General features: G+C 53.7%; 2 protein-coding genes across 2 annotated transcripts; both read right to left on the bottom strand.

Moving 5' to 3' along the window:
• Positions 1–3,983: 3,983 nt before the first annotated feature.
• FIBRA_08562 (uncharacterized protein) lies at positions 3,984–6,510 on the bottom strand (the record flags this gene model as incomplete). The annotated part of the gene is made up of 11 exons (XM_012330204.1): positions 3,984–4,132; positions 4,185–4,359; positions 4,415–4,623; positions 4,682–5,041; positions 5,097–5,200; positions 5,255–5,362; positions 5,569–5,699; positions 5,794–5,861; positions 6,020–6,134; positions 6,184–6,291; positions 6,343–6,510. The coding sequence occupies 11 exons, from the start codon at positions 6,508–6,510 to the stop codon at positions 3,984–3,986; spliced, it is 1,695 nt and encodes a 564-aa protein (XP_012185594.1).
• A 2,746-nt stretch (positions 6,511–9,256) lies between these two features.
• FIBRA_08561 (uncharacterized protein) lies at positions 9,257–10,440 on the bottom strand (the record flags this gene model as incomplete). The annotated part of the gene is made up of 7 exons (XM_012330203.1): positions 9,257–9,346; positions 9,405–9,729; positions 9,805–9,867; positions 9,914–9,993; positions 10,050–10,087; positions 10,142–10,249; positions 10,308–10,440. 7 exons carry the CDS (start codon positions 10,438–10,440, stop codon positions 9,257–9,259), a joined length of 837 nt encoding a protein of 278 aa, XP_012185593.1.
• Between the last annotated feature and the right edge of the window lie 558 nt (positions 10,441–10,998).

The raw sequence follows: 10,998 nt of genomic DNA, 5'->3' as shown, positions 1-10,998 counted from the left end.
GCCTGCACGCGCGCCGCGATGGCCGCCGCGTCAGGTGCGTGCGCGTCCTCCGCGCGGAACGCGTCGCCCAGCTGCGCGAGCGCGACCGCCGCGTCCGCCCTGCACAGCATCTCCGCGTCGACGTGACTCCACCCCATCTGCTGCTTCAGCGGGTCGACGTCGATCCCGAACACGCGCGCGCCGGGCTGCAGCCTGCTCCCCGCTGCCTCTATCCACGGCACGTCCGCGTCGAGCACGAGCACGACGTCCGCGAGTGCGAGCGGCGCGACGTACCCGTCGAAGGACGCGCCGAGCAGGTACGGGTGCGTCTGCGCGATGCAGAGCGTCTGCGACACCGACGCGTACACCCCGATGGCGCGCAGCTCGCACAGCGTGGTCAGGAGCGGGACCGTGAGCGGGTTCCTCCCGGAGCCGGAGACGATGAGGAGCGGGAACTGGGCGGAAGAGATGGCGGAGACGATCGTTTGCACAGCTGGTTCGCGACGCGTGAGCTAACGTGGACTATGAGCACAACCAGAACGACGAGGCATACCCGTCGAGGAGAGCGCGCCAGGATGCAGAGAGGGCCACTTGGACATCGGAAGCTGCTGTTCGAACACGCTTGCATCGACCTCGTCTTCCAACACTTCACGGCGGGCCCACAGGTACACCGGGCCTGTCGGCTCACTCGTGGCACTGTACGAGTAGTTGAGGTAAGCTCCACTGCGGCGTCCTCCAATGATGCAGTGTGACACGTACAATTGCCATGCCCGCATTACGTTCTTCGCGGCGGCCTTTCCGTTGATGATCTGCGTCGTATATCGCATGTACTGTCGAACGATGGCCGATTGGTCCGGTACGTCTAAGGAGAGAGTTGCACGAGATCAGGAGGCTCAGGCAACGCGATGTGGTGCATGTCGAACCTTGTCCCCACATCGGCCACTCGTTCTTGCCGCCCTTGAGCTCTCCGCTGGCCGAGAAGGGCGAGGCCCCTGCGAATATGATGACAGGCGTACGACCTTTGTCAACGTTGTGCACCGCGCCGGCAAGGGCCTGCGAGAGAGGGAACGCGGACGATCAGCATTTGCATAAACCGGGCCTCGTGCAGCGATGTTGCGAGAAAGCACATGACGAAGACACGCATCTCGATGTCACATCACAGAAGATTCAAGAGCGAAGTGGGCGAGAGATAGGCGCGAGGGATTTCCGCGTCGATCTGGCAAGCATGGGAGATATGTGAACGAGACCCACCTGTGTGCCCACATCGACATGCACGATCATGACCGCGGGCTTGCCCGTCACCTGCGCATAGCCCTGCGCCGCGCTCAGGCCGACCATCTCGTTGGTGCATGTGACAACGGTCAGCGGCGACTTCTCGCCGCCTGCCTCGACACGCTGTCTTTCTAGATCTTCGAGGATCGCTGGATGGTCATTGCCCCAGTTGGCGAAAATATGGGTGATGCCCGCGTCGAGGAACGTCTTGAGCAGGACCGATCCTGTCGTATACATCGCTGGCCGAGTCGCGCAGATGGGTGTTGGTTGGCTGGCTTCAGTCAAGTCGCGTCGGTTGAGAGAGTGAGGCCTGAGAATGGCGACCGAGGTGCTGCTGAGGATGAGAGAGTGGTCGTCGTTACCCTGGCCACTTTTATTTGAACGCAGGCTGAGCACTAAGAGGAAGAAGCCGCCATCGCACGGACAGTGATGTCCCGATAACTGGGGACGGATACGGCACAGGAGAGGGTCTCCTGACTGGCTCCAGGATGACCGTGGAGGCCAGGCGAGGACTGAGCGGGAGATAACTGACCGAGCTCGTCACGCCCGAGATCGCGCTGGCCGATATAGAGCCTGGGGACCAATGAGCACAGCCCAAGAACGTTTGAGCGGCAATGTTTAATTACCTGGCGCTCGGCTCTGCGTGCGATGGAGGACGGAATTCGGGATGCGCACTCGCTGAATTCATCTTCGGTGGCGAACTCTTCTCGCCGAATCACGCAGAGTCGCCTCTTCTTCGAAGTCTGCAGCGGACTGCAGCATTCCACTGCTCGCAATGCCCAAGACAAATCCAGTCGAAATTGAAACTGTCTAGCGCGATTCGTCGCGCCGTTACGTGCTCGCGGGCCTGCGTGCAGCATTGGCCTTGCAACGAGCTAGTGGAACTGGCAGATAGCCCTTCAACCTGTCTAGAAGTAGCACAGGCACAAGTCGATTGGAAATCAAAGAGGGAAAAAAACAAATACTTTGCGCGCGCGTCCATCGCACTGGGCGGCGGCGGTGGCTGCCTGTGCATGCTTCCCCGTAACCAAAATCTCTCCGGGCGCCGTGATCCGACATCGATGTTACTTTCGACCCGTCGACCGAGGAAACAGCAAGGAATTTTTTGCAGACGGTGGAGACTCGGGAAGCGACACGCTCCGAGCCGTGACGCGTCTCGCATTCCTGTCACACCTAGACGCGTCGGGTCACACCCCGTCGGATCGGATTGTCTTCAATTCTCCACCAAGATACGCCTGATCATATCATATGACCATAAAGTGTCGCACTTCCGCCAATTTAGGTGGCGAAAGTTGAAACTGCGACTCTATAAACGCGACATTCAGTCGTGGAGGGAATACAACGATTGGGATTACCTGTTTTTTTTGGTAATCGCGACGCTGCCAATACAGGTTAATATCTATAGTAAGTAACATTAGAGTGAGAGTGGCATACCTCAGTCGTGGGGGGGACACAACGACTGAGGAAAGAAAGAGGTAACGTTATGCGGTATATAAGAAAACTGGCACGTGCAGGAAACAGAGCTACGATGGCGAGAAAACAGAGTTTGAACTGACATGTGTCCGAAGTGATGCGAAAACACGGCAACAAATAATTGTGAAAACGATGCGCTTGAGATGTAGTATTTGAACGAATGTTGGGCCACGGATGAAATGTGAGTAACGGCAGATATTTTCGACGATCCGTAGCCGAATTTCGATATAGTATTAGGCCCATGTTCACAAGTAGATATACGGTTCGTGTGGCAGAAACAACTTACATACTTACAAAATCTCAAAGCTACACCAAATGAACAATAGACTGATGGCATTGGCAATGATCTCCACATCATGACTTCATTAGTTTACAACGAGCACAAGTCCCCTTATCCAGCCGTTCTCCACGATAGTCACGGCAAGTCACGGTGTGACGATAGTGGCCGAAACTGCTTTAGGCTGAGGTACTTATATCTTAGTACTACACTAGCTCCTGCGCTATAGTTGCCAGAGTGCATCATTCAACGCACCTGCGTTTCCGCTGCTGCTTCCTCGCTCCCCCACCGCCTAGAAGAACGACACGGAGCTGGCGAGCCCATTCCTACTCCCAACAAGCAACTCGCAGTGCCGACATCTCGATGCCGAAAATAGGCTGGCCGGAACCGCGACACGCAGCGTCCTCATTCACCAGTCGCTTCTCCGAATCATATGGCCGTTACTAATAAATAACCTGGAGAAGGATCCAGTGTATGCTTCTGATGCACTTTTAAATGCTGTCCGAACATAGCGACTTCATACAATCCAACCGGCTCCCCTCGCGCGTGCAGCTCCTGATCAACATCGAACGCCTTGCTCCGCATCATCCATCAGACTTGAATCCTATTCTCTCCGTAAATGGGGACTAACGATAAGTGTAGATATCAAAAATACATGTGAGTAGCGTGAGGAGTGCCCAAACCGTCTCGATTTCTAATGTGTCGTGATTATTCCTATCATATGATAAAGCATTCGAATGTGTCCAGAAAAACATGAATGAAAACTCTCCATCGCGCACCACGACTTCTTTTCTGATTGTGCAGGCTCAGCCAGCTGGGATTCTCTTCGTAAATGGGGTCCAAAGATTAGTGTATATATCAAAAATACATGTGAGTAGCGTCCAAACCGTCTCGATCTCTAATGTGTCGTGATTATCCCTGTCGTATGATAAAGCATCCGGATGTGTCCAGAAAAACATGAATGAAAACTCTCCGCCGCGCTTCACGACTTCTTTTCTGATTGCACACGCTCAGCCCGCTGAGCCTCCTCGTCGCGCACCGTCTCGCCGCTCATCGCAGACTCGTTGTCTCCGCCCTTCTGGTGCCCAACAATGCCTGCCCCGCGGAGGCATAACGCCGCAAGCACTGTGCCTATGGACGCCAGCATCAGCCACGAACGAACACGAATCTGGACAAGGCCTACCAAGCACGCCAATCGCAAACCCAGCCCACATGGCGCCCTTGTACGAGGCCAGCTGCGCCGCGGGCGGTGCGTTCGTCCCGTTCTGGTTCACGATTACCCCGTATTTGCGGGACTCCTTCGAAAGCTGCGAGTCATACACGATCGTCGTGATCGCCAGCCCAAACGCGGAGCCGAGCTGAAACAAGACGTCCGTCAGTCCAGGCCACGACCAGAAGGCGGAGACTACGCACCTGCGTCATCGTCTGAAATATGGCGCCCCCAACGCTCTGCTCGTGCGGTAGACACACCTTGGCGACGAACAGGGTCCCTGAGGAGAACACAAAGTCGGCGCCAAACACGGACAGCACGGCCGCTGGAAAGCCGAACGCCCAGTATGGTTCCGCGGGGTCGATGAGCGCGAACAAGAGCGAAGCCGTGGCTGTGAGCAGCGTGCCGCATGCTATATGCCCAGTCCAGCCGTCAGCGAACGCAGCACGGGCGGAGACAAGTACTCTTACACAAGATGATCGCAATCGGCACGCGGCCGACGAACATGGCGACAAACACGTTGCATACTACGCCCGTGACAAACATCGGAATCATCCGCACCATGGTGAGCACCGGGGAGAGCAGGAGGTAATCTTGGTAATAGAGCTGCACCCAGTAGCTCCATGACATGAAGCTGCCGTATTCGAGCAGGGCAAGGACGAGCGTAACGGCGAGCTTGCCGCGTGCGCGGGTCCAGAGAGTGACGCGCATGAGCGGCGGTGGCGTCCACCACGCGGTCGAGCGTGCGTCTTGTTTGCGCTCGAGGTACAACTCCCAGGCAATGTACGCGCCAAGCAGGAGTACGCCGATTACGAGCAGTGCGATGATGTCTGCAAACCGTCGCTGAGAACAAACCGCCGGCAAGATTTGAATAAGTATACGTACATCCTGTGCGCCACCCTTCTGGGGCGATGGTGCCGTCGCTCAGCGCGAAGACGACAAGCACCAAGCCGGCCGTCACGAGGAAGGCGCCAAGCCAGTCGACGCGACTACAGGATCGGGTTAGGCTACATTCATTGGAGATGACGGGGAAGATCGCTCACCGGTCAAGTTCAAGTGAAGGCCCGTCGGGGTCGAAGCTGGCGACTCCACCGATGATGGTGAGGGCACACAGGCCAGTCATGAACCAAAACGTCGATCTCCAGCGTTTTCTGCGCATATATACGTGAGTTTTCTATTTGATCTCTGAGAATGAGGGACAAATGGTATGGACGGGCGCATACAGCCGCGATCAATCAGTCATAATGCTACTGCGTCCAACATACACCAAAAATGCCATCGGCACTGTGTGCGCCTCCAGGCATGATGACGTCTGATCGAGGAGGTAGCCGGAAGGAATCAAGGACAGAACACTCACTCTGTAAGTTGGGTTAGGACTCCACCGATTGCGCTACCGAGCGCGGCGCCGACGGGCGCGCCTGCAGCGAAAGTGGCAAAAGCGACCGAACGAATCCGAGAGGGTGGGAACGCATGTGCGAGAATTCCAAGCTAAGAGATCGAAGGGGTGCACGGAACGGCCACGAGACGGAAGAACATCAACACGAGAGAAGAGAAGAGAGGACCGGAGCTCCGAGACACTTACTGCGGCTGGAATGCATGCGGCAGCGCCTAAGCCTTGGAAGCCTCGAAGAATGTCCATCGTGATTTCGTCTGCGGGATCAGGTCGTCAGCGATGACTCGATTGCACACGGGGGAGATCACGAGTCTGGACGTCTGGTGGGGTCGAGGACGAGGCGGGTGCTGGACTACTAGCCCAAAAGTCCCAATACTGCTTTGCAGATGAGTCAACTATGTAAACAAAGTCTCACCATTGGCAAAGCCACACCCCAGACCAAACACTCCGAGGGTGAGGACACCGAGAAGAAAGACGTTTCGGCGACCGTAAAGATCGGCTATTCGACCAAAGAAAAGCAGAAGGCAGCCCTGCGATATATGAGAATGGAAGAACAGGGCAGCGGGGACACAAACGCACAGAACTGAGAGAGTATGCAGAGATGAGCCACTGCAGTCGGTACTCGGGAATCAAAAGGTCGTCGCCGATGGTTGGTAGGGAGATGGAAATAGCGGTGGCATTCGCAGTCTGCACAAAGGTCAGAGTCGGCGGAGGCGAGAAAAGAAGATGTATGCGTACGGTTAGAAGCATTGCAGTCGTGCATGTCGCTATGAGGCCAACGGCCTGCAGCGTACTGAGCTCTCGAGGTGCATGTGGGTTGGGCTTTGAGAACTCATCCTTGAACTCGTCGACCTGCGCGTTTGGGGAGACGTCGGGGGACAAAACACCGTCCGCGAGACTGGGCATGGTGCCGGAGAGAAAGAGGGAGAGAAGAAGAAAAGTGAGCGAGAAAGAACATCCGCCATGGCTCCGGTCAAAAGGGATCGAGAGAGCGCGTTTGTCGAAACCGAGACTGCCATATTCGGAAAATGCGTTTCCCCATATGGGCAATTTGCGCCTCTGTTAGTCATCCGACGACCTGATTAGGGTCGATCGAATGCAGGGCAACGCCTGCCGCATCCGAAACTGACAGATCCAGGCCAAATCACGCTTACTGCTTGCTGACTGTCTCTTCTTCTTCTTCTTCCTCGCTCCATCGTCCGACATCAGGGTATCGTATTTTTTATTTTTTATTAAAAATTTAAGAACAGCACTGATAAGGAGATTGAATACTCAAGCCAATCAACAGCACTGATGAGGAAGTTGAATACTAAAGCCAATTCGTCTTCGTTGCTCTCGTTCGAGACTGATGGATAATATTTCTCCAAATCTCCCACCCGGCCGCCGCATCTTCAGGGCCTGTTCGACGAGTTCGGACCTCATCACGTCAAGCAGTGTAGTGTAGCATTTTCAAGATGCACACAAGTCTCAAATCCCATAGCATCCTTCAATGTTCATCATCTAAAGTTTCAGCCTTTCCAAGTACGTTACACACACAAGATTTTCCCCATGCTCGTTTATCTGTCCCCATTCTCGGCAATCATCAAATTCAGATATGTCATCCCGCCCAACTGCCATCTCGTGGTTGCCACACATGCTCCGCAATGACAAAGGGAGGTGTTAACAGAGCCCCTAGACCCATCCACCTATGCAGCGCTGACTTGTCCCGACCGCCTTAATCACCGGACTTGGGTTCACTGATATTCAACGCCAATTGACGACCAGGCTCCGAAGTATGTCTTGCCTTCATGCTGCATCGCCTATTGCTGCCCTGCACTAATTAGATGAATGAGACTTCAAGTTTCAAGACGTGTGTCAAGTCACCACTGCTTCATGTCCCTACTAATGACCGCGCTATGCCAATCACTTGTCCACATGTTAGATTTCCTTGCATTATCCGCGCTCCTCCCGCTCTTCGCATCCATTCCATCGTCAAGTGGTTCCCGCGCTCTCTCCAGGCATCGTGGCACCGTCCTGACATGCTGACCACTGCCACTGCGCAAATGTGACAGCGCCTGGCGTCAGCGCTGTGCTACGTCGGCCGCGCCTCGGCCTTGGCGTCTCAGGTGCGGCGATATCGGGACTCGCTTTGGCCAGTTCTTCTTTATGCTCTTCTCTTGTTTTGCGCTTTCGTTCTCATGTCAGGACACGCTCCAGCAGGAGTTGTCACCGCTCTACAACTATAGACTCCGGGTACAGCTGGCTGTACAAATGATCCAAAGTCCACACTCGCTCCTACCAACAATTGTCTAAATCCTCTGCCATTCCCGGAAGCCTGCGAACTGGTCCGAGTCATTCATGCAGCTACCGTTTTGGTTTGGCTTTAGCTCATTTCGCGCGAGGCTCGACAAGATCCGAAAGGTGGGCCGTACATATGGTCTGTCATAGCTCGGAATAACTCGGTGACACATTCGAGCAAACGGCAAACGATGAAACGCACCCATGACGGCATCGAAAATTCTGTAGGCAAATTCGAACGACAATATTTAACTTCAATATATGGGTGGATTGAGTTTTCGTGTGCAGGGTAATGCCAAAATTTCGCGTGCAAATTCTGCTCTACCCATAAATGTCTGTCTCAACTTCAATGGACGAGCGACGGATGGCGAATGGACGTCATGCTAGCATTAGACAATGCGCATATATGCACTTATATTCTCGAAAAAGAACAGGTGTCTGCATGTAACATCAATCAATGGGGTCGAACACGTTGAGTACTGATGTCGCTCATTATGCGATATTATGTATCGTGCTTTACTATAGACTTTACAATGATAACTGCGGGTTCGTATCCTCTACACGGTAGAGAATTTGTGGTCGAATGTTATGAATGACAATCGACGATCCGCTTAAAATGGCTGAGCAGCAAGGACACCCCCCTCTCCCACTACAGTCTGGCTGTACCCTCAACTTGCAGACTGAGGCATCTACAACTCATAAAACTTGGCGACGAACGACATCGACAAAGCAAAAATTGCTACATGGACCTTCCCGCCATGTTAGCAATGAGAGATACCGTTCGATCGTCGGAGTTGGACGACTCGCTCCACACTGTCCTAACCGTGTAGGTCCATATGCAACACTTATGACCATTATATCTCAGATCCATCATCAACACACGTTTGACCTATGGGTGCGCCTGGAGGTCCTCCATCTTGTGGAGTCAAGTGGCACCGTCCGTGGTATCATCGCTCGGGTGCGACACGATAGATGACTAGCACATCCGAGGGGCAGTCGTGGTGCGTGAGTCGTAGGAACCTTACGTCGAAGTTCGATGAAGGAGAGTCTGCTTGTAGGAAGGACTAGTTCGGGCAAAGAACCCGTCGCACACTCGGGTTAGCAATCTCCATTAGCGACCCTCCGGCTCCCCACCAGCCAAGGGAAGGTAAAGCCTCGAATTGAAGCGGGGTGCTTCTCATAGACGCGTCGTGTCAGGCCCACACCTGGAAAGGAAAAGGGGGCTGCCTCGGAGACGTAAGCACCGTATTTCAGATGGCTTCCTACACGTACAAACTCCAATGCAGCAGACTGAACACATACATGTCGGCGACGTCAGAGAACCACCTACCGCACCGCCCGCTGACTACTTTCCTTCAGATTCAGCTTAGCCTATTCAGGTATTGACTGTGACACTGAAGCTCTCCGTGTAGAGCGTCGCCGTTCCCAAGAATGGCTCCGTACCGGATTCGACCGACTGGAGGTACTGGAGAAGAGGTCTGACATCAGCCTTGAACGCATCAAAGGACGCCTGGCGCACTTACGTTCGAAAGAGAAACGTTCGAATTCTCGTTGAGGTAGACTGGGCGGTAAAGGAGTGGATTGGATAATGAAACAGGAGACAACACGGGTATGGATGGCTTACCGAAGAAATCCTTCAAGTCCGAGCTAAAGTCATAGATGTTGCCCTGGTTCGTGACGAACGAGACGGTGGTCCAGTACGTGTTGAAGCCGGAATAGAGGTTCCACGAATAGCCGCCGACCGAAATGTCGGATGCGATTTCGGATCCGAGAGGCCCGGCGCTGTCGAAATCCAAACGTCTACCTGACATCGGATATCCGAACAGGGAAAGAATGCTCACCCGCCCTCTGTGGAGACCCATATCATACTGTTCGAGTGGAGACGTTGGTAACAATCTGACGTGATGCATGTCCGACACCTACATCTCGAATGTGGACGTGTCCGTACCCGGGTCGTCAGGACTGGTCCCTACCCATATATCGTAGCTGGGCACATATCAGAGGCAGTATTGCAATGCAGAGGCAAACACACGAGACGTCAGCGACAGTGCTTGAGGAGATAGCCTCGTATTCCCATTGCCAGGCGGTGGGGGCGGACGTTATTTCGGACAACTATGAAGGTGATTGGTGTGTTATCGGACGAAGAATCCCGACGGTGGAGCACTGACTAGCATGCCTGTAGCGGAGAGCTGGTTGACATTGCTGTCTGCGCGGTTCGGTTATCCAAGACCCCAGAGGCCTTAAAAGGTATAGCACTCACAGCTCTTCACATCGTAAGGGCCGTCGGCCCAAGTGTAGGTGGTGGACCAAGAGATCGAGTCGCCAGTGGCGCTGTACAAAGTGGCATTCTGGGAACCCACTCCATTATCTGAGGGTTTCTCGAAGATGAATTAAATCGTCAAAATTCGGGTTCTAGAGTACATTACCTTCGCCCCATAGATTTTGGCAGAGCTGATATGCGCCGGCATCGACACAAGTCCACTGTCCAGTAATGACTTCGGAAGTAGCAGCGACAAAAGAGGCGAGAAGCGTTATGGCCGATAAAGAGAGCAGCTGCATGATGTTGAAGCGGCAGAGCAAGTCTTCACAAAAGATACACTACGAGACCTCGCGGTTTTATATGTTACAGAGGACAAGCGAGGCTCCAGGACTATGGAACCAGCACAACTCGTCAGGAGACGACGAAAGAATGAGCAACGTGTGGTCTCAGTGGGAACAGAGAATTTGGTCCCAGTTTTACGCATAGTCATAGTATTCTATTGCCAAGGAGATCGCCGTACGGACAATACCTCTCTCTTATTTCGACCTCAGGTTATGTGAAGGGCCAGATACAAAAATGGGTTTTGAGCCATCTGAATTCAATGATATCTCTATAAGCAAGGCACTGGGAGAAATTTTGGACTGACAGAACAGGAAAACGCAACTGATTCTTTCCGCTCCGCTGCCGAGTGTTCTACCACCGTAGCATGATCAAGAGCCATATGGACAAACCCGTTGTGCTGGGCTCCGAAGTTCAGCTGATAGGGTACGTTCACTGGACTGTATTCGACTCCAAGTTCAAATTCGGAGAAAGTGAACGGATGCAGTGCATGTTTCCTACGTCCATTGAGTGATGAG

Source organism: Fibroporia radiculosa (genome assembly GCF_000313525.1).
Source record: "Fibroporia radiculosa TFFH 294 genomic supercontigs, scaffold966, whole genome shotgun sequence".
Classification (NCBI taxonomy): domain Eukaryota; kingdom Fungi; phylum Basidiomycota; class Agaricomycetes; order Polyporales; family Fibroporiaceae; genus Fibroporia; species Fibroporia radiculosa.
This window is presented reverse-complemented; position numbering and strand designations above follow the sequence as displayed.